We start from the raw sequence: 24789 nt of genomic DNA, 5'->3' as shown, positions 1-24789 counted from the left end.
GTTCTGTTTTCTTATTGGTTGGCTTTATTATGCTGATGGGGTACTAATAAAATCATGTTATGTGTTTTCATAGAACCCATGAACATAGAAGGTAATGCTGAGTCGGCCCGCATCATCAGCCTTCTTCCCTGGATGGACTATGAGTTTCGAGTCACTGCTAGCAACATCCTTGGCAGTGGAGAGCCCAGCATGCCATCACAGAGTATCCGGACAAAACCAGCAGGTCAGGAAAAAAAAGCTATCAGGTGGTTATGGGATAAAACACTTTTAGGTAATACCTAGTTTGACAAGATGTACCAGACACTTAGATTGTGTCTAGAACTTTGACAGAGTGAAACTACTTGACTTTGACAAAAGCCATTAGAAAGTTATGAGCACATCTATCAACTGCAAGCCCCAGTAAGTACAGTACTCCAGATGAAGGATGTGGTCAAAGAAGTTACCCTATTATTCATTCAAGTCAGCTAAATATGTTTACTTGTGTTTTCACGTAGCTCCTACTGTAGCACCTTCAGGCCTAGGAGGGGGAGGAGGAGACCGGCATGAACTCATCATCACCTGGACTGTGAGTGCTGTTTCTCTCCTGTTTAAGTGGTGCAAAATATTGCATTGCCAGCCCAGGCGTACAGGTATAGGGTTAATGTGTTCATTTGTATCCAACAACAGCCTATGGCACGCGAGTATCAAAACGGTGATGGCTTTGGCTATGCATTGGCTTTCCGGAAGCGAGGAAAACAGGATTGGCATCTAATAAAGGTTCCAAATGTGGAGTCTTCCCGTTATGTGTACCACAATGAAAGCATCACCGCCTACTGTCCCTTTGAAGTCAAAGTTAAGGGTTACAACAATAAAGGAGAGGGACCTTTCAGCCAGACCGCTTTGATTTACTCTGCTGAGGAAGGTGAGTCAACCTCCCACAAGGGATATTTCTAATTTAAGATTGTCTTTGAATAGAACAGAATAATCACTCATGTAAAGGAGATGGATGCAAGAGAATTGGACTTAAAATTGTACATGACAATAGTTTAGAGCAGGATTTTTAAAACACTCTTAGCAGAACCAAATACATATTTCTAAAAAGGGGAGGATGTTGTGTCATTAATTAAAGAGACTGACTTAATTACGGGTGTGGCTGGGTTGAAACAGTCTTGAGTGTTCCACCAGGACTCCAGTAGCCAAGTTGAGTCCTGCAGCAGTATCTCCTTGGTTTCTGGTTTTCCTTCTGACCAATCCTAATCAGTGGCCACTTTATGCTTATATTAGGACTCTTTGCTTATTTGTAGTAGATGGATCAGCTAGGCTTTTGGTCTACAGACTCAAAATAAACCTCAAGACAAATACAATTATTGTGGTGGGTTGGCGCCCTGACCGGGATTTGTTTCAGCCTTGTGCCCTGTGTTTGCTGGGATTGGCTCCTGCATTCCCCTGTGACCCTATGTTAGTATATAGTGGGTTGGTAAATGACTGACTGACAAATACAATTAAATTCTTTTTTGCATGTGACTTCAGTTAAGAAAACAAATATGGGAGTAGTTCTGAAATGAACAAGCAATCATTTTTTTAAAAAAACCTGGGAGTGTTTACATTTATTTTTCTATAAGATTTCCAATTCTTTGAGCACATTTTTCCCATCATTCTGGTAGTTTGAAGATACCATTACAGAAGACCTCCTCCGTTCCAGCTTCCCAAAAAGTTTTATGCACAGCTTGTTGAATTGCCTTTGTGGTCTCATAGTGCCATCCTGACATCTGGTCCTTTACAATTCCAAAAACATGGTAACTGGAGGGTGCCAGACTGGAACTCTGATCAGTGCATTAACACTTTCAATGTTCCGTTCTGTTGAGGCAGTTCAATAGTATCAGCTTTGACCCTGATCTTGGATGTCAGTGGAGCTATTTTTAAAATGCTTCACCCAACTTCTTAGAGTACTGGCAGTCATGCACACATCTCCATATGCATGCTGAAGTTTATGATAAACATAGGCTGTGGGAACCTCCTTTCTAGCAAGAAATTCAATTATGGCATAGTGACAAAACATTATATTACTGTCGGCCATTTTGTGTAATATCTGTGGGGTTACATGATTGAAGCTAATCAAGTTGTTATTAATTCAAAGCTGCAACAAGTGATGGTCCTCCCCGTCAAACAACATTCATTGTTCTGTTTCTAAATGTATATGTGTGATGGGGCTTTGCTCATTCATCTCAGTATGACACATATAATTGTTATTCATTTCTAAAAATACATATGTTTTTATTATTTAATGGGATGGCATAAAACTATTGTTCTCCTAAATTTTGTTGACTGATTTCTTCTGCTATATTTTTTAATAAGATACAAACTGCCAAGTACATACCAATGAAAATCACACAGATTTACTGTTTCTGTTCCTTTCTGTACAATACTATTATTAAAATCAGTATGTATATATATATATATATATATATATAGAGAGAGAGAGAGAGAGAGAGAGAGTTAACTAAGTGCTTAAAATATTAATAGATGCAAAATTTTTAGATACAACTATAGTTTTATTAAGAGTTCATGCACAAGTTTAATTTCTGTTTGGCATGTATAACAATGTATTGGATTTATTATGTGTGCTTGTTATCTCAGTAACTATACAGCAAATAAATAAAAACAGGTAAGCAACAAGGAATGATGCAAAAAATATAGTGCCAAAAAAGCATTTGACAGTTCAAGTGTTAAAGGACATGAAGATGATGACTCTTTTATACCATCATAAGAACTTCTCATGGAAGTAAAGCTCACTTGGCTTGAGATTTGTTTGTAGTGAAGTTTAAAGGAACAACCTATCATGATAAAGTTAGGAAGTGAATTTTTGGTCAAGAGACGGAGTAGAATGAAATTAGTCGCAAATTAGACAATGGTGTGCTAAGGCTATGCTTGGAAAAAAATAAGAAAAAAAAATGTTTTCCACTAGAGGGGGCAGTTGAACTGTATTATCTTGTGCAGTTTCTGGACAGTTCTCAATCAGGTTTAAATTCATATTTACTGATGTGTGTATGCAGCACAAGGAAATTCCTACTTGCATGTTTGTATGTGCTGCTGTCTTGAGTATGTGAGAGATAGAAAGGAAGACAATTTCAAAAGCAAGAAAACTTCTGACTTGACAGTCACAGTTACAGCGAGGCGTTATGCAGATGTTTTACTGTTGATATAAAGGACCCCCATAGTACATCTTGATACATTTTTGCTGAATAATTCATTAGATGAAAGTGTTAGTGTGTCGGGGAGAAGATGTGCAGCATTGTTCATAATGGCACTCAGTTTTGTTTTGATTCTCTCCTTTACTACCTCTAAGTGGTCCACGGTGTGCCCCATAACTGAAGCTGCCATTTTAATTAGCTTGGTGATTCAGTGGGACTCTCTTGAAGTGGTGTTACCAGCCCAGCACACCACAGCATAGAAAATCGAACTGGCCATTACAGAGTTGTAACAGATGTAAAGGATCTCACTTCCCACATTAAAGGGACACAGTATCCTAAGGAAGAAGAGCCTGCTCTGCCCCTTCTTATATAGTTCCTCTGTGTTACAAGAGCAGTTCAGCCTGTCATTGATGTGGACCCCCAAGTACTTGTAGGTATGCACCCCTTCTAAATCCACTACTTGAATAGTAACCAGACATAGAGGCTCTGGTGCAGTGAAAGTTAATAACCAGTTCCTTGGCTTTGCTGATGTTAAGATGCAGACAAATCTCTTTGCACCAAAAAACAAACTTTTCCGCCTGACTCCTATACTCCATCTTGTCCCCCTTATCAATAGACCCAATAAGTGCAGAATCATCTGAGAATTTCTGCAGGTAACATGACCTGCTGTTATATTTATACTCAGAGGTGTACAGAGAGAATAGAAAAACAGACAAAACTGTTCTTTGTGGTGCTCCAGTGTTACTCACATCTGTTTCAGAAGCACAGTCCTTGATATACTTTAATAAAGTCTCTGTGGAAACTTCCTACACACGCTTCCCAAAGTGCATATGGTCGAAAACTCTTTACTTAACTCTTTGGACAATCAGTCAGTGCCCATTATTGAGTTTGTGAGAAAACAGGCCCAGATAAGAATTCAGAAGATTATTGTGAATGTGTTTCCTTTCATTTTAGTCCGATTTATTCTCAATGTCACGTGTTTCTGCCCTCCATGCTCTTAATCACCTAGACGTTTAGTAGGATGTCATTTCCTTTTGACTAACTCCACTACAAAAGGAAGAAAATTATATACAATGTTCTCTGCTCTTAAATTATAGATTTACTTTTTAGAAAAATCAGACACTAGCATCAGCCCTCAGTGAAAAATGAGTTGCTGCCCCCTACTCTTCAGCATAGAATTGCACGTTTGTCACAAAAAGCTGCTGTTCTGTGTGATGCTGGTCAGAAGTATGAGGTGTGTGGCTTTCGTCTACAGATTGAGGATATCAGTTTGGTGTGATTAGTCTATTTAGAATATTCATATCCTAAGTGATAGCATTCGAGATTACTAATTATTCATTCCACAGTACCATGTAAGATTTCAGTGTTCAGCCAACAATGGATCACTAACTTGACCTCTGATTACCAGAGGGCATTTTGTACGCTGATACTTTCTCTTTAGTGTCTGGTGACTAGTGCTGATCGGTAAAATTTGCCATAATTCTTTCAAAGCGAATGGTGTGTTTGACAGTGACTTTGTTCGCTGAATATTTTCCTAAAAAATTTCCAGGCCAGCTTATTTAAATTTTTTTTTTATTGCTCCATAGTAGTTTGAAGGGCCAGTGAGACATCAGAGAGCTGTAGCAGCCAGTGTTAGATGGGACAGGTCACAGGTATATAGTGCTAATCCTAGTAGTGGGCTAAAAATTATCAGAAAAGTTGTGAAGACAAAATGTACACACAGAAGGAAACTGGAAATGTGTTGTTGTACTTGTGTCTTAAGCGTAGTATCTTTTTGTATGGTCTTGTATGTGACCTGTATCTCTAAATATAATCTTCATTTGGATCTTGATCTTTGTTTGTCCGCGAATGAATTTGAAGAAGAAGCACTAGATGGCAGTAGAGAGACAGCTAAAACATAGGCATTGCATTAAGAATCTCCTCCAGGCTTATACTACTGAAGACTGTAGTACTCCAGTCACACCTCAAAACACAGACATTCAAACTAAACAAATTGTTGTGCTTTAAATTAACTAAAGAGATCTTCATTTAGATCTTGATCGTTGTTTGTCTGCGAATTCCATGCATGCGTAGACCACCTTCCAGTTTAGTACGTTGTTGTTACTCACGGATGTCAACAATGTGCCGGAATAATGAAAGGGGTGGTGGACAGTGTTACGCTGGTTAGCTCCTGAGGCCTGGTTAGAGAATGAGATTGCAGAAGATAAAAGGTACGTGCCTACGTAACATATGAATGAAAGAAAGACAGTGGGTAAAATGAATGACAACGTAACAGCACGTTCTGGAAATTATTATTGTTACGTTGTAGGCGGCGAGTGCTGCGCGTCTCAGAGTTGTACCGTGACTTGCTCACATGTCAGTGAAGTGATCCCTATTTATGCTTTAAAGAGCCTGGATACCAATGTGTCCCCATTTTATAACCTTTGCTCCGTGTATATTGCCTTACTCTTTGGATTGCCATAAAGCAACCTGCGAGATTGGAGAAAGGTTGAGAAGACATCGTGAGAGGAAACGACAGCGTTGTGAAAACGAGACGGACTGTGAACGGACAGAAGCAGAAATGCTCCCACACCACCACATAATTACTATTCGGACAGTGATTCCGAGTAGGCCGTTCCTATCGAATCAATATCCAAGGGTTTTCTTTTGTAATTTTGTTTCCCTTATAAAAAATCATAATGCTGTGCGACGAAGGGCCCAGTTCACGACTGTCAGCCACGTTTAAACAGACACAACTTTAACACGCAGTTGGGTGCACATGGCTAGTTTAATATGTTTGCCTACTTTTTTAATAATATTACTCAGAGAGCTGTGCAGTTGATACAAACAGAAAGGCGTCAAGAATCCATCTGCTTTAGTTTAGGAATTATTTAGTAACAGTGGAAGTGAATGAAGAAAAGCGTAAGGCAAAAAACAAACTATAGGTTTCGGTTTGAGAGAGCTGAGAACCTGCTATCACATTTGTAGTGAATTCTTGCTTTATGTCTGGCAGTTTTTGCAAGAAATTATACTGTTCTGATATATAATTCTTTTCATTTTATCTTGGGGCGGCATAGTGGCGCACGTGGTTAGCACTGCTACCTCATGGTTCAGGTCACATTTTTGGCCACAATAATTGGTTCCGCTTAGTTGACAGACATTTTTCCACTCAAAACTTGTTCAGTGACTCTAAAGCATTTCACTGAGTTTGGTGAAGTTCCTGAACATTTACTAATTTTGCCAGACTCGAGGTGAAGCAAATACAGCAGGGTTTGCTCATCACTACTGGTGTCATTGTCTGTCCATCCATCTTTCAGGCTAATGCAGGATGGAATGTGGAGGCCCTTGTGATTGGTAGATTTCATTTCACCCAATGTGTCTTAATCAAAAATACAATGGGTGAACGAACGTTTTCTGACATTACTGTATTGAATGATTTTGTAGTTTCGTGGCTTTGATTTGACAGTTTTATCAACCCTCAAGACCATGAAAGGTATATTTCTTTGGAATGATATTCATGAAGTGAGGCATTGCACTTAACAGTTTTTTGCGTTCTTTTTCGAATGCTGCTTAAATCTGAGAATTTAAAACCAAGTATATTGTAAGCACTGAATATTTTACTGTCTAGTTAATTATTAAATCAACTGAATGACTGACCAATTTATTCATTGATTTATTAGTTTTTTAGCTACTTCTTGTATATAAGCCACAATTTTTGGTGTCTAAGTTTTCCATTATTCAGGTAGGCAGTGGCACAACAATGTGATGAACAGGATGGGTGTCTTGCATTCTTAATACAGGTCCCAGTAACTGTGCTGCTACGTGGCTCCAGTTTGCCTACACAGATTACTTTCTGTCAAATGTCCCCTCTCATTACTTTATTAATTCACTGAATTCCACCTCATATTCTAGTCATCTCTCTCTATTTTTTAATACAGTACCTTTCTGGCAAACCCTATACTTGTAGGAAATGGAACATACCAAAAAAATGGCCATGTTTGATCCATATGCATACATTTTGAATCCAGTTCAAGGAGGTCATTTTTGTCACGCCTATATTGTATAGCAACTATAATAGTCATTTGGGTGAAATGGTAATGCGGTGGATTAGCACTGTTGCCTCAGTTCTCTAGGAGAATGGATTCAAATTCAGGCTTCCTCATTGTTACTGTGGATTTGAAATGTCTGCATTCTTCCAGGACTTTAGTGTTTCTCCCACAGCCAAAACATATATGTATTAGGCTAACTGGCTACCCTAAATTGGCCTGGTATGGATGTGTGATAGAGTGCGCTCTATAATGAGTTGGTTTCTACCCTGCAAACAATGCTGCTGGGGTGGATCCAACTTCTTGTGATCTTGAATTAAACTGAGCTGTTTCAGGAATGAATTAATAAAATCTCCTTTTTTGTACATGTCAAAAATAGACAATCACTCTCTGCAAACTAAAGGGCCACACATTGCAAAGTTAATAACAGATGTAGGAAAACAAATGCCTAATCTTTTTACCTTAGAACTGTGAAATCCTATGAGATGAATAAGCCTTACGTGCAATCAGGTAAACTAAAGAAGTCAGGCACACAAGGAGCAAAAGTCACAGATCTCTTTGACATTTGACCAGGAGAATATGAAATGCAGCCTCTCCACTTAAATCTGAGGTGTTCAGTTCTGAACCTGGAGTCAGCATGCCAATATCTGCTAGGCTTCCTTCAGACTCAACTGTTAATCAAAACTTTTGATTACATAACCCTGAAGTCATACTTCTCTTTGCCATCTCTCTGCCATCAGTTCCAATGGGGGCTAGAGTGCAAAGTCCAGTTAGATAAATGAACACACACAGTAAATGCTGATAGACAAAATTGAATACAGAAATGACGAAATAGATAAATGAAATCAAATGGAACAAACTCCTTTTCTTTTATCACCTGATAATTTGAGCTTTCATAAATCTCTGTGAGATGCAGCACCAGTCAAATCTCAATTTGTGGTAAGTCTTCATAGGAGTTTCTTCAGTCTCTTTGGTCCCTTGTTGTCTTAGAATTATGTGAATGAGCTTTTTCAGGCTGTGTTGCTACTGCAGTAGAGAACTCCCTCTTGTGGTCTTCCCTTGCAACTGTAATCTGTTTCTACGCCATTAAACACGTTTGTTTACTACTATATGTACTGTTTAAAATGTTGACATGTCCTCTGCAGTTCAAAATATGCTCTTTTCCCAGATTGTTCCAGAAGTATTTTTTTCTTCTACTGGAAATATTATGAAGTAATGTCTGAGAAAAAATTACTGACATTAGAGACAGTTGGCATTTTCTTTTTTTTTTCATTTCTGGCTTGTGCACAAGCAAAACTTGTCAGCTATGTTTTGTAAGAAGTATAAGTTCTAGTCTTTAGTAATTGTTACCTTAGGATCATTACTTCAGTGAAAGGATGTAATGTGATCAAGTGTTTATGGTGTTGTACTGTAAAACTCAAGGCTGCAGGTTTAGTTCTGAAATGAAATGACCTTCTGTCATCACCTATAGCTGGAGTTTGTTAGTACTTCAGCTGAAGAAATGTAAATTTTTTCTGTTAAGTGCTTTGAGATGGCATTCACTGTATCTAAAATTATCACATTTATTACTGTTGACATTTACATAACTGCAAAAATGGACAAAACCGGGCTTTCTCTTTCTTCTCTACTCTGAGAGCAGAGCCTACAGTGGCCCCCAGCTGGGTCAATGGCAGCAGCTTGTCAGCGACTGAAATGTTTGTGTCCTGGGACCCTGTCCAGCACCTCTTTACTAATGGCATCCTTCAGGGGTATGAGGTACAGACATTTTTAATTTTGCATGAAATGTGCTTTATCCACCGCCATGCATGAGCAGCATCCCCTCCCTGCACATGTTGCTTATCCCATCGTATCGCCTGTCCATCCTGAGACTAAACAAAAGATTGGTAGGATTAAACAGACCTGCCAGCCAGCCTTGGCTGTATGACTCCTGGTGGAGTTATGGGTTGGGGGGTATGGATGGAGTTGTTTCTTTGTGCTATGTATTGATTAGAGGTGACTGTTTTTTATATTTAATATAACACTTTACCCTGTGTTAGAATATAGCAGGTTGGACAATGACTGACTGACTGGCTGCCTCTTCAAAGTCATCTCTTTCTCCAGATGATTCTCAAAGAAAACAACTACATTTTACTGACCCCACTAAAGCACACTAACCAAAGAAGTAAGATGGAACAGAGAAGTTACTGAGAAAGAACAAGAGAGAGGAGAGAACACTGCAGGCATAGAATGTTGTTGGTAAACAGATTAAGGAAGAGAATGCAACAGAAACTACTTGAAGATGGACAGAAAGAAGATCAGTGGGCAGCAGTGCTGGGGTTAATGCTTTAAAAGTAGCATGTGTTACATAGTCAGATTACGTTTTAAAGTAATGAAATACAGAGCAGCATTCTAGAGATTTTTGATGCCTCCTAATCTTAGTGATACGTGTTGAGTCAGGGATAGTAGACAGGATGCTGTTTACATAGTTAGTGTGCCAGTGCACTGTTTGCCCTCTAGGGGCCATACATCTCTACAAACCCTAACCTAACATAATAGTTTTTGTATTAGAGTACAAATACCAATGTTTCTGAGAAAAAATACATACAGTGCATCCGGAAAGTATTCACAGCGCATTACTTTTTCCACATTTTGTTATGTTGCAGCCTTATTCCAAAATGGATTAAATTCATTTTTTTCCTCAGAATTCTACACACAACACCCCATAATGACAATGTGAAAAAAGTTTACTTGAGGTTTTTGCAAATTTATTAAAAATAAAAAAACTGAGAAATCACATGTACATAAGTATTCACAGCCTTTGCTCAATACTTTGTCGATGCACCTTTAGCAGCAATTACAGCCTCAAGTCTTTTTGAATATGATGCCACAAGCTTGGCACACTTATCCTTGGCCAGTTTCGCCCATTCCTCTTTGCAGCACCTCTCAAGCTCCATCAGGTTGGATGCAAAGCGTCGGTGCACAGCCATTTTAAGATCTGTAGGAGATGTTCAATCGGATTCAAGTCTGGGCTCTGGCTGAGCCACTCAAAAACATTCACAGAGTTGTCTTGAAGCCACTCCTTGGATATCTTGGCTGTGTGCTTAGGGTCGTTGTCCTGCTTTAAGATGAACTGTCGCCCCAGTCTGAGGTCAAGAGCGCTGTGGAGCAGGTTTTCATCCAGGATGTCTCTGTACATTGCTGCAGTCATCTTTCCCTTTATCCTGACTAGCCTCCCAGTTCCACCCACTGAAAAACATCCCCACAGCTTGATGCTGCCACCACCATGCTTCACTGTAGGGATGGTATTGGCCTGGTGATGAGCGGTGCCTGGTTTCCTCCAAACGTGACGCCTGGAATTCACACCAAAGAGTTCAATCTTTGTCTCATCAGACCAGAGAATTTTGTTTCTTATGGTCTGAGAGTCCTTTATGTGCCTTTTGGCAAACTCCAGGCGTGCTGCCATGTGCCTTTTACTAAGGAGTGGCTTCTGTCTGGCCACTCTACCATACAGGCCTGATTGGTGGATTGCTGCAGAGATGGTTGTCCTTCTGGAATGTTGTCCTCTCTCCACAGAGGACCTCTGGAGCTCTGACAGAGTGACCATCGGGTTCTTGGTCACCTCCCTAACTAAGGCCCTTCTGCCCCGATTGCTCAGTTTAGATGGCCGGCCAGCTCTAGGAAGAGTCCTGGTGGTTTCGAACTTCTTCCACTTACGGATGATGGAAGCCACTGTGCTCATTAGGACCTTCAAAGCAGCAGGAATTTTTCTGTAACCTTCCCCACATTTGTGCCTCGAGACAATCCTGTCTCGGAGGTCTACAGACAATTCCTTTGACTTCATGCTTGGTTTGTGCTCTGACATGAACTGTCAACTCTGGGACCTTATATAGACAGGTGTGTGCCTTTCCAAATCATGTCCATTCAACTGAATTTACCACAGGTGGACGCCAATTAAGCTGCAGAAACATCTCAAGGATGATCTGGGGAAACAGGATGCACCTGAGCTCAATTTGGAGCTTCATGGCAAAGGCTGTGAATACTTATGTACATGTGCTTTCTCAGTTTTTTTATTTTTAATAAATTTGCAAAAACCTCAAGTAAACTATTTTCACATTTTCATTATAGGGTGTTGTGTGTAGAATTCTGAGGAAAAAAATGAATTTAATCCATTTTGGAATAAGGCTGTAACATAACAAAATGTGGAAAAAGTGATGCACTGTATGTGTTATTACATTACTAAGGAACGTTTTCCCCGCCATTCAAAAAAAAAAAAAGAAATTACTGCATCATTTTGTGGAATTGTGTTTTTATGCAAATAATTTTCTTGCAGAGGTTGGTAACATTATGTGCACTATGTGGTGACAGCAAAGGAGTAAGAGGTTAAGCAGATGCATAGCATGCAATTATGTGAAAAGAAATTAACAACAGTTATAGGCATATACATTTAATCCTGCATGTACTAAGGGATATATTTAATCTACCCTGTTTAGGGTCATTGGGAGCCAGTGATCATTGCAGCAGCACTGAGTGTAAGGCAAGAAACAAACATGGTGGACCAGTATGCTAGTCCTTTTGCAGGGCTGAATCGCACAACCAGAAAATTGCTGCATGCAGTCTAGTAAGAGAAACCTACTGTATAAATAAAGTGCCAGTTTAGGTTTAATCTTTTTATTTGAAATAGGCATTGAAACAGTGTGATCAGATGGCATAGTAGCCAGTGTTTATACCTTGAATTTCCAAGGGCTTACACTGGTAATGCAAAAAGGGGACGGTGTTGTTTACATGTTGTTTATGTCAGCAAACTGAATAGATTTGAGAAATGAGAAAAAGAAGAAGGTCAAAACCAGGAGATCAAAGACATGAGCATCAAACCCAAAACGAGAGACAAAAATCATGATCAAAAATATAGGGCAAAAAAGTCAGAACCAAAAAAAATACCAAAGATTTTATAAAGAACACTACAAAAACTACTGTAACTGCAACTTGGATATTGAAGTAACTTTTTAGATGACCTTTAATCACGTTGTGTTTTTACTCAAAGGTCACAAGCTCAGAGGACATGCCCCTAGCAGTGCATGAAGCAGTCCTGACAATGGGAACAAAACATAGCACATATAACAAAGATTTGCTAACATTTTACGGAGTTGGGATTTCCAATAATAAATTTCATAATCATAATCAGGAGCCTGTAAACCCCCTAAAATGTCTTTTTCAATTTGGAAACTCATTTAAAAAAGAAGAAAACATAAAAAACAAAATCAAACCAACACTCTAATACTTTACAACACATGAAGGACTAAACATATTCATAAAATACATATCAAATCTGGCTGTGTTTCTGGTCAATTTCATGAAGATTCATGTATGGACTTAGGATTTAATAACAAATGTTGGCCAGTGAATTGTGCAGTTTTTCATGTTAAACTAGAAACACATTACTATATAACATATTTTGTTACTTTTTTTGTAAGGAATGAATAATATAAGTTATTTTTAAAAGTAACACCCTGAAAGAGTGGTGGGCAGAGATTGTGGAGTCATGCGTTGAATTAATGAAGACCAGTCAGCTACAGAAGACACATATGGAAATCAATATACAATCAAAAGGCATGTGAGAGTTAAGGACATTGGGTCCAACATAAAAGTTTGTAAGCTACATAGGGTACATGTAGACAGCAGTAGTCATTTTTGTGCAACCCACTAAATTCCATGAAACACATGTGCAGATTACATGTGTGTAAACTAAAGAAATGATATTGCATTTGGATACCATTTGGACATAAATACCGTGCATAGAAGCCTTTTAGTCATCCTACTCAAATGTGGAAGCCAATAAGTCAGATGAGTAAACCAATTAGTTGCTGAATGGTAGGCTACACAAGTCTATCTTTAAAATGTACTTATAAATAAACAACGAATGAATTTCAAATAAGCACTCGTAACAAAACCATAGCAAGAGACAAAAAAAAATGTAACTAGGCAAGAGATACTGTAAGCTAAGAAACATCTACTTGTGGTTTTAACACTAGAATTCCTAAAGCCTATGAAGAAACTCATAATCTTGGCCCACCTTAAATCCCTTTACACCTCTCCATCAGCGTCTTTTGTTTAGTAAATGTGTCGATCAGCACAAGCAGCTTGCTGTCCCATCCACCACCTTGACAGAGCTCAGCTCATGGGCAAAAAGTTCTCTCAGCTCAAGCCAAGGCTCCTTATCTTCGTGTGATGTTTATGGAGTTGTATAGGGTAAATAATACAGTATATCGTTATTTGGAATACATGCATTTCATGTGTGTTCTGTGTTTACAAAGATCTGGGTAAGTGTAGGATGAAAGGAAATGCGAGAAATGCAAGAAATGCTAAATACATACCTAAAGCTGAAACATTGTCCATTCCAAGAGGGAGAGGAAGGTTCGTTGTACCACATGAACGTCGCTAAAATCATATGTAGGTTTTTATTATATTGTAGAAATAATAATAATAATAGCAGCTCACTATTCAAAACATGGAGCGTCCGGTCTCAAACCCGGGTCCTCCAGGTTATAAGGAAGCAGTTCTTACCTCTGCATTATTCAGGAATACATGTAAACTCCCTGTTGATTGACATTTGAGCTTGTGTTTTTAACTCATCGACAGCCACATGCAAGTCAAATGTTTTTTTTTCTTTGGTTATGTTCTTGAATAAAAGTGCACCTGTTTATTTGATATTTGGACTAAACTCCTTACACATTATACATTTCTTGTCATAATTAGTATAACATGGAAAAAATTTCTGCTTTAGGTTTGTGTTCAGCATTTCTTGCATTTCTTGGATTTCCTTTCACCTTACACTTACCCAGATCGTTGTAGACATGGAACACAGCGATATACTGTTTTATTTATCCTATATAACTCCAGGCACCCCCCATATCTCAAAATGTAGTGAAGGTACTGTATGCATCTCAAAAGTATCTCATTTGACATGTCTCAAAATGTACTGCAGATATCTTAAAATGTAGTGGAACATATTTTGAGATATCTCAAACTGAGTTTCAGATATCTTAAAGGTGAACTTCATTTTAAGATATCTAAAATTAATTCTGAGATATCTCTAAATGTTAATTTGTCTTGTCAATGTCAATGTCAACTTATTTATATAGCACATTTAAAACAACATAGGAATGCTGTGGCCAAAATGCTTTACAATAATAGAATAAAAAAAAACCATACAAAATAAAATAAATAGAAATAAAATATATGAACATAAATAAAATAAATAGAGGTAATGTTAGATAATCACAATGAGGAAACCATCAGTATTACTGAAGGTCACAGAATGCAAGTGAATATAAATGAGACTTTAATCTTGTTTTGAACAGTTCAATTGTAGACGACCCTTTATGTAATAAGGTGAAGAGTTCCACAGGCGAGGAGCAGCAGCTGCAAAAGCCCTGTCCCCCTTAGTTTCACACTTGATACGAGGGAAAACATGAGACAACTGACCAGAAGATCTAAGCAGTCTGGATGGCTGGTGTAAAACACACAATTCGGATAAATAGGCAGGAGCGACCCCATGTAAAGATTTACAATCTAGCAGTAAGATTTTAATACCAATTCAAAAACTGACAAGCAGCTAGTGTAAAGAAGCTAATATTGGAGAAACAGAATCATACTTTCCTGCCTCAACCAGGAAGCGAGCGGCTGCATTCTGGACCAACTGCAACCTGCGTATCGGGGATTTGCTAATCCCAGAATACAGCGAGTTGCAGTGATCAAGAAGATAAAAGATAAAAGCATAAGTAGCTTTCTCAAGATCCCTTGAAGATAAAAAGGCTTAATCTTACCTAATAGACGAACCTGGAAAAAGCAACTCTTGACTACAGAATTAACTTGTTTCTCAAAAGAGAGGTTACTGTCAAAGATAACACCAAATTGCGGACTTGCTATACAGGGATACTATACATCTAGTCAGTTAGAGAATTAACAAACAAAGCCGGAAGAATTTTGTGCATGACATGATAGTAAACCAATTAAGTATAAAAGTCATGTATAGAAATCAGTATATTATTTGAAGAAAATGAAGGAATCTGTTAAACTGCACAAATCAGATAGCAAAACTAAGAAGCTGCATGAGGCACTTGGGAAAAGGAGCAAGTTAAAAATGTTATTCCTGGAAGCTCATTACATCATACTAGACACATGAGAAATCCAAAGGTAACATGTAGAGGTCAACACTAAAAACCAGTAAACTACATTTGGCAGTTGTGGAATCCAGTAAGATAGGTGAGTGAATTGTTTAAACCAGTAAAGTAAAGAACACACGTGGAGATAAGTTAACCTACTGAGACAAAAAATGGACAGTAGAGAGTCTGTTGAACTACAAATAGAAGCCAGTAAGTCACATTTGAAAGCCAGAATATTGCAAGAAGCATATAAAGCAACCAGCATGCTGTCAAATGTGTCATATACGGAAAACCAATAATCTGTGTGAGTTAAAACTGACAGCTAGTAAGGTGCATGAAACATAAACCAAATGAAAAACCTATAAAAGCCAAGATGATAACAGCTGAGTGCATGAGTGAAATAATGCAACTAATCAACCAGAGAAGACGTGTGGGAATCCAAAAGCCGCGTGCGGCACACATAGAAGTCACTGAATCAAATGTTCCTTATTTGAAAACCAGTAAGGTGCATAAATCAAACATGACAAGTAGAAAGGCACAAGAGATGCATGTGGAAAGTAATAGCTTTTAAAATACAATTTGAAATGTTTAGTGTTCTTTGTTTTTGCAACCTCCTATCAGAATGAAAATGAGAGGAAATTCACTGGTTAGCACGAAAGAGAGAAGTAATTTCTGACGTACTGTATATATCAAGGGTACTTAACTCTGGTCTTGGAGGTCTGCAGTGGGTGCAGGTGTTCATTCCAAACAGTTTTAGCAGATAAGAAAACCTGATGTTTAATTAAATGGCTTGATAGTGCTTTCCAGAGGCGGCCTTAGGGGTGTGCGATGCCTAGGGCTGGCCAACCCCACGCAGGGCCGGTTACGTCAAACGCTCTTACCGGTATGTGTGGACAGTATAAACTTGCGTGTGAATTTAATAAAAATAATGTTAACATGCACCGGATTTTCTCATTACAGTATTCAGGTAAATTTTTGCATGATAACATGTGGACTTTATCAAAATATCATGATATAATCTATTAAAAAAGTGCATTTCATAATTCATGACAATACCACAACAGTGCGAAATGCGATACATGTTTTTGTCAGCTGGTTATCATTAGCGATACATGTTTTTGTGCATTAATATTCAGACATGTTTATGGCCTACAGATAAAATGTGAGTTTCAGTGTTTCGATAGAAAGTGTGAAATTAACGTTAACGGTGGCATCATGAAATCTCTTATCAGTTTCCAGGTTGATAGACAACAATCCACTTTTCTTGCCTTCCAATTGGAAAAGTCATTGATGACATCTTCGTAGTTTGACATCTGGATACAATGTCTTTATCTACAGTTGTGTGAAAAACTATTTGCCCCCTTCCTGATTTCTTATTCTTTTGCATGTTTGTCAAACAAAATGTTTCTGATCATCAAACACATTTAACCATTAATCAAATATAACACAAGTAAACACAAAATGCAGTTTTTAAATGATGGTTTTTATTATTTAGGGAGAAAAAATCCAAACCTACATGGCCCTGTGTGAAAAAGTAATTGCCCCCTTGTTAAAAAAGAACCTAACTGTGGTGTATCACACCTGAGTTCAATTTCCGTAGTCACCCCCAGGCCTGATTACTGCCACACCTGTTTCAATCAAGAAATCACTTAAATAGGAGCTGCCTGACACAGAGAAGTAGACCAAAAGCACCTCAAAAGCTAGACATCATGCCAAGATCCAAAGAAATTCAGGAACAAATGAGAACAGAAGTAATTGAGATCTATCAGTCTGGTAAAGGTTATAAAGCCATTTCTAAAGCTTTGGGACTCCAGCGAACCACAGTGAGAGCCATTATCCACAAATGGCAAAAACATGGAACAGTGGTGAACCTTCCCAGGAGTGGCCAGCTGACCAAAATTACCCCAAGAGCGCAGAGACGACTCATCCAAGAGGTCACAAAAGACCCCAGGACAACGTCTAAAGAACTGCAGGTCTCACTTGCCTCAATTAAGGTCAGTGTTCACGACGCCACCATAAGAAAGAGACTGGGCAAAAATGGCCTGCATGGCAGATTTCCAAGACGCAAACCACTGTTAAGCAAAAAGAACATTAGGGCTCATCTCAATTTTGCTAAGAAACATCTCAATGATTGCCAAGACTTTTGGGAAAATACCTTGTGGACTGATGAGACAAAAGTTGAACTTTTTGGAAGGCAAATGTCCCGTTACATCTGGCGTAAAAGGAACACAGCATTTCAGAAAAGAACATCATACCAACAGTAAAATATGGTGGTGGTAGTGTGATGGTCTGGGGTTGTTTTGCTGCTTCAGGACCTGGAAGGCTTGCTGTGATAGATGGAAACATGAATTCTACTGTCTACCAAAAAATCCTGAAGGAGAATGTCCAGCCATCTGTTCGTCAACTCAAGCTGAAGCGATCTTGGGTGCTGCAACAGGACAATGACCCAAAACACACCAGCAAATCCACCTCTGGATGGCTGAAGAAAAACAAAATGAAGACTTTGGAGTGGCCTAGTCAAAGTCCTGACCTGAATCCAATTGAGATGCTATGGCATGACCTTAAAAAGGCAGTTCATGCTAGAAAACCCTCAAATAAAGCTGAATTACAACAATTCTACAAAGATGAGTGGGCCAAAATTCCTCCAGAGCGCTGTAAAAGACTCATTGCAAGTTATCGCAAACGCTTGATTGCAGTTATTGCTGCTAAGGGTGGCCCAACCAGTTATTAGGTTCAGGGGGCAATTACTTTTTCACACAGGGCCATGTAGGTTTGGATTTTTTCTCCCTAAATAATAAAAACCATCATTTAAAAACTGCATTTTGTGTTTACTTGTGTTATATTTGACTAACGGTTAAATGTGTTTGATGATCAGAAACATTTTGTGTGACAAACATGCAAAAGAATAAGAAATCAGGAAGGGGGCAAATAGTTTTTCACACCACTGTATACATAGGATCACCAGACTGCAAAGCCTATCTTAAGATATGGTTGATCTATACTGGAGACTATAACTTGACAAATCCACTTGAATGGGACATGCAGACCTCAGAAGTGGGGTCCCCTTAGACACGGGGCCTGGGGCGGTTGCACCAGTTGCCACTCCCAAATGCCGCTCTTGGTGCTTTCATTCTTCCAAGAAAAATCTTTCACATTGTAGATTTTTCATTTTCTGAGAACATTATCCATATGTATTGCGATCTGGAACATATTTGTACCTCTTGGTCCTTCCTCTCATTTATTTCAAATCATTGTATTAACACAGATACTTCATGATGCATGTGCACAGGTTTAAATGGAAGCACATCAGTTGGAGAGCTGCTGGTTCCTTTGTCATTTGCACCTCATTTTTACCTGAATGATAGCTGGTTAAGAAAAGGGACAGCAATGAAAACTGTAATGCAGCTGTCTAACACAATAATAGATAATTAAGGGTGTTGAATTGTAACAAGCAAGTTTTCTCCAACTAAGCTCATAAATATTGCTTTAGTAGTAAATAAATTGGTTTGTATTAAAATTTTGTTTAAAGCAAAAAATTTTAACTACTGTGCATCTCCGGGGCCAGAGTTTAGTACCTCTGGCATATACTGTAGCTATGAGGCCTTTTGCATCTCTAGGATAACTACATGAATATGGAATGGAGGGAATGGCATAACTGTATTAAATACATGAACTCCAAATTTAAAGTACAAAGTAATTGGGCACTGTGGCTGTAGATATCAGCTCAGTGTCAAGTGGCAAAGTGTACTCAAGAAGCTTAAAGTCTAAAGGTCTGGTTCAAGTAGAAGTTTTATTGCAAGTCATGCATAGATTGATGGTTCCAGCTTGAGAATATATAGAGTATTTAAAAAAAAATCTAGTTACATAAAACAAAGAAAATGAAAGGTGGACCAAAGTCTAACATTTCATTATTACTGGTCAAAGGTTTCGAGTTGTTTACCTTGATTAAACTGCTGGATGAGAGTTCAGTAGAGATGGCATCATTCATGAAACCCCACAAAACCTGCTTTCCTTGCTTACATTTCTGCAATTTATTTTAGTATTTTGTAAGTATTTGTAATTGTCACCTCCGGTAAACCATGATCAGCTTGCATGACCCAGCTGCATTTCTTCAATATTAATCCTAAACCCCCTGCATCACTCCTGCTTTACTTTGCCAGCTTCATCTTCTGCTCGCTGAATATGGTACTCTACATGGTATTATAATGGACTGACCAAATAGAGTTAATGTTCTGCTATTTTTATCACATAAAGTTTATTGTTTGTTGACAGCTGAGGGTCATCAGTTGAACAGTTAAGGCATACCTATACAGCTCTACAAAACAAGTAGATTCTTTTGCAGTGAACTTTCAGTAGACCTCCTGTATCAAAATGACTTTGATCTGTTACTCCCTCTCATTTCAGATTCGTTACTGGAGAGCAAACGACAGTGAGGCAGCAGCAGACAGAGTGAGGACAGCAGGACTGGAGTCATCAGCACGGGTTTCTGGTTTGCGACCCAGCACTTTGTATCACGTGGTGGTGAGAGCCTACAACAGTGCTGGAACAGGACCACCAAGTCCATCTATCACGGTCACCACAAAGAAGCCCCGTAAGATTTTATCCCCTTTGTCTTTCATTCTATATTCTTTCATTGGTTTTATATATGTAAATAAATTGGCATTTGCTCATCCCTGCAACTCTAACCATGTCACCTAGATGACCACATAATTCTGTTGGATAAGTTAATATAATGGCCAGCTCTGTAGTTTATAGTTCCAGGGTTTTGGATTTGAAACAGTTACTTTTTGTGGAAAATCTGCAAATATATGCACATTGACTTTCTCAGGATAACAGCTTCCTCCCAATTACAAACAGCCAATTTACAAATTTTCAGGTATATGGAGAAGGTTTTTAATAGCCTTTTTCATTTTATAAACTACATGAAGATGAATTTTAACAGTTGCAAAAACCAGATCTGGCACGATTTTCAAATCCCTAGTGCTAAGAGCCGATCATCTTCTCAGTCGTTCCAAGTACACCTCACCACAGGCTCCGGAATGAAGAGGATGTTAGGCACATTCACTGTCTCAGTCACAGTTGATGCTGCACTCACTTTCTGTGGTTCAGTCAGCTTGTCACACGTGTTTCTCAAGTGTCTTCTTACATCATCCTGAACATGGTGGCTCCAAACAAGATAGTGAAAGAATGGGGAAAGCGCATGAAATATTGAAATATGTGTCAGTTGAATATGAGACTTGAAGAGGTACAATGTGGGTAATCACCCTTATTAAAGAGTATTTAATGAAGAGGAAATATCTTTTTAGAGGTTAATTTGGAATTCTGCTCCAATTGTGTGTATTAGGTGTTATTTGAGCAAAAGTTGGGGTCATTTTGTGCAGCCAGAGATCACTTTTGTTTCCGTTTAGATAAATACTAAGCTTGTATTATTATTTCATACATTCACCTTACGGAGTGGTTTAGGATCAGGTTACCTTTGAACATCAGAAGAAGCTTGTTCTCTGGCTTTCTATCATACTTGAAAGACATGCAGGGTATTTTGATTCAATTGCCTTATTTTTCTGTGGCTTTTATACTTTAACTGTAAGTAGATGTTCAGCATTATTTCATAACATAAAGCTCATTAAAGAAGTTTCAAGGTAAGGTAGTTATTTCAGATAAGGAAGACAGATTGTTAGCTCTGCAGTCTACAGGGATTGTTTCAGCCTTGTGCTCAATGCTAGCTGGAATGGACACATCCCTGGATTGATGGATTTAATCATTAAACATTCTTTTCAGAGATATTGCAGTAAGATGTCATCAGAATTTCATGGGTGTTCCAGGCAATTCACAACACAGAGAAGTCGAACCTGTTCTCACTGTGATAATATCTCGCACTGCCACCTGGTGGATTCCTCCAGATTTCCGTAAAGTACGGGCGCAAGTATAAACAGTAAAACACTTGCGTAGCAGGAGCGTCCGCTGCAGCATGCGTCACATCGCGTGAAGTATAAACCCAGCTTTTCAATTCATGACCACCCTGTAAAGGGTACTAAAGTCACATTCTAATTGTAACAGCACAAGCTCTGTTTCTTATATTATAGGATGTTTATATTTATTTGAAAACTTAATGTAATGTAATGTAAATTTGTGAATTGTGTACCTATTGTGGTAAATGTATGCAGCCTTCTTTAATTAAACCATAAAATATACACACATAAAAAATTACCTGAAATGATTCACAAGTGGGTAACTAATTAAGCATTTATAATTTTTAAATATTTTTCTTTGCTTCTTTATACTACAGATTATATTGAGTAATTCATCAGAGTGTCATCGTCCAGGCATATTTTGAAACCTGCACACAAACAATAATCACTGTGAGTCTTGCAAGGCCTATCCTGTCCTTCTCCTGGGGTGGTGCAGTGTGCTACACAAGATGTAGTACAATTCTGAACACTTGTTTTGTGATCTCAAGTTAGATCATGTCTGCTACTCTGTAATGATCCTTCTCATGTTTTCCTGGGTGTGTCAGCCAGACACTTCAAATGATGTTTCAAATGATCTAATTCACTTGACTTTACAAAACAACTTGACCTTATTTCTTGGAAAAAGACATGTCATGTTGTTTTCTAACCCACTTAATCCAGACAAGGTTTAGTCGAATCTATCCCACCCAGCTAGCATAGGACATAATGCAGGAACAAACTCTCGGCAGGGCACTAATCTATCACAGTGTGAACATACTGTATACACACACACACTCACACACACAACTAGGGCCAATTCACCTAACCTGCATGTCTTTGGACAATGGAAGGAAACCAAACAGACACGGCGAGAACATGCAAACTCCACACTTAGGACATGAGCCCTGGTCTCCTTACTGTGAGAGAGCAACCTTAACACTGCACCATGTTGCTGCCCTTGGACAAAGTCTTGTTGAGTAATATTATAATAATTGAAAGCTAAATAAAACTTGTTGTTCATGACCTGAAGCATGATGCTCAGAGAAACAAGGTGAGATCCTCCTAAATGTATAGATATAAAGAGTATTGCCAGAACTTACAGCTGACACTCTCTGTGGTCCTGTTGATAAGATAATAAGAGAACTTCCTGAATATATTCCCTTTGCTACAGTGCTACTAATATCAGGTACCAGAAACAGACTTACCTGTGCATACCTGCCCACTTCAAGCCCTGTTTCTTCAGCAGCTCATCAAAAAGTCAAAATATGGAATTAAGCAATTAGCCAATGCATTTCTGGAGACAAGTCCCCTTCTTTCTGGGTTCAAGTTTAACACAGTGGGATAGCTGATGCTTATGCAAAAAGACAAAGAAACACAGAGCTTGTACAGATTGAGTGAATTTACCTATTGTTTAGGCCTACAATAGTATATATCACTCAAACAATATGTGTAATAAACCTAGCAATCTGGTATATATGTATAGTGGACAAACCAGGTTTATAATGTAATATTAACATGTTCCAACTATAGACAGAGAAAACAAATTTGAACAACACGGTGAAATTTTGTTTATGAATAAGCCATATCAGCATCTGTGGGACTCTATCAAAGAATTATGTGACTAGAAATGCAAACATTACAATAAATGTGTTAGCTTATGGCACGGGTGTCGAACTCTGGTCCTGGAGGGCCCCAGTGGCTGCAGGTTTTCATTCTAACCATCTTCTTCGTTAATGACCAGTTTTTGCTGCTAATTCACTTCTTTTGCCTTAGTTTTAATTAACGCAACTCAGACAACATTAGTTGTTTATTCCTTAATTAGCAGCCAAACAATAATGAGACACAAAACGAGTCGCCACATGACCAGCTCACCTATGCCCATCACACACTATCTGACAATAAAGTAAGTTGATGGCTTCAGTAAGGTTGATCTCTCAGGTCACCAAAACATCTTGACGGTGTTCTTAGAAAAAAACAGAAAAATGTACTGTTTTGGAAATGGCAGAATGAGAGCGGCAACAAGCCATGGAATTAAATAACGGGTTTAATTAACAGCAAGAATTGGCTTCTCATTAAGAGATTGGTTGGAGTGAAATTGGTTGGAGTTTGAAATCCCAGTTTAGCTGCTCATCTGTTGGCTTGTTTCACATTTCATTTCTGTTTGGCTGTCATTTAATGAAGAAAGGAATCAATTCAGATGACTGAATCCTTAAAAACAGGGCTAGTAAAATGAAGGGAAAAGGAGTGAATTAGCAGTGAAAACTGATCACTGATTAGGAAAAGGGTTAGAATGAAAACCTGCAGCAACTGTGGCCCTTCAGGCCTGGAGTTCGACACCCCTGGCTTATGGTATTATGCATACTTATAATTTACCATAATAAACACCATGAAACTAATGAAAGGTGAAAACAGTAAAAATGAAAAAAGAGAACAAATTTTTAATCGATCCTCTTTTAGGTTGTAGGTCATAATAGTAAGGAGCCACCACTTTAGACCAAGTCGATTTTGGAGCTCAGGAGTATTGAAATGTTTAGAACTTAAATATGTTGGGAAATTACAAAATGCAGAATGATCAAAATTGGCTCCAATAGACTAGGAAAAAAGATTACAAAATAAAAAGCCAATAGAGAATGTTAAGTTTTTAAAAAAAGAGTGCCACTAGCACACCTCTCAAAACATCAGAGCGTTCATTACATGTGAACAGATGGAACTGAATTAGGGAACCGGGAGCCCGGGATTCCCGGACATTTTTCATTCCCACATTCCCAAGAATGAAACTGCTGTAATTCCCGGGAAATCGGGAATGGCCAAGCTCGCATATGTACGTAGCGTGTAAATGTGTAAAAATCGATCAAGAAATAATAGAGTTATAGTTGAAAACAATTAATTGGCACGGTGTGTTGCTGATTAATTCAGTCAACAACAGACCAGCAGCAGTCAGTCTCCTGGCTCCCACTAAGACTGAGCACAGTGGACTGGAAGGAGTCTACACTCGGCAGGTCACGAATGCCAGGACGGGGCAGACTTCATTGACGTCTGTCAGACAACAGCTTTGAACAGCAACTTGAAATTGCAATGCGTCAGTCTTTTGCATCCGCATTATCTGTGCCAAGAAACTTGCCATCACAGAATGAGGACAAGAAACTGGATGCATTAGTAAAAGCTGAAATGGTGGTGTTTCAGAGCAATGGCAAACGCGGGTATTGTTTAGAACAAGTGTATCTGTATCTGATGACTGTGCTGCCTACTTCAGTGGAGGCAAAGCGTGCTTTCTCAGCAGCTGGCATACTCTGCATGAAGTACGCTCTCGCCTGGATGCCCGCACGCTGGACACATTGTGCTTTCTATGCTCTTATTACTGCAACTAACTTGATACATGGGTTAGTCTTTTATTGGTGTCAACATATTGTAGTAGTTTTATTAAAAATAAGTGTTGGTCGTTCTAAAACCATTCACATATGAGATGCCCGTGCACTGTGTCATCCCCGGGTGCCTGGAATTCCCA

General features: G+C 38.6%; 1 protein-coding gene across 1 annotated transcript in view; it reads left to right on the top strand.

The window, feature by feature from the left end:
- cntn2 (contactin 2) overlaps nt 1-24789 on the top strand; it is a 131403-nt gene that overhangs the window by 89402 nt on the left and 17212 nt on the right. The window contains exons 16-20 of the mRNA XM_039749084.1: nt 74-223; nt 495-565; nt 667-901; nt 8835-8950; nt 19741-19927. Coding sequence (XP_039605018.1) covers nt 74-223; nt 495-565; nt 667-901; nt 8835-8950; nt 19741-19927 — 759 coding nt within the window. The remainder of the gene's footprint in view (nt 1-73; nt 224-494; nt 566-666; nt 902-8834; nt 8951-19740; nt 19928-24789) is intronic.

Source organism: Polypterus senegalus, chromosome 3 (genome assembly GCF_016835505.1).
Source record: "Polypterus senegalus isolate Bchr_013 chromosome 3, ASM1683550v1, whole genome shotgun sequence".
In the NCBI taxonomy this organism is placed as follows: domain Eukaryota; kingdom Metazoa; phylum Chordata; class Cladistia; order Polypteriformes; family Polypteridae; genus Polypterus; species Polypterus senegalus.
Note: the sequence above shows the minus strand (reverse complement) of the source record. Positions and strands in the feature narration are given on the sequence as shown.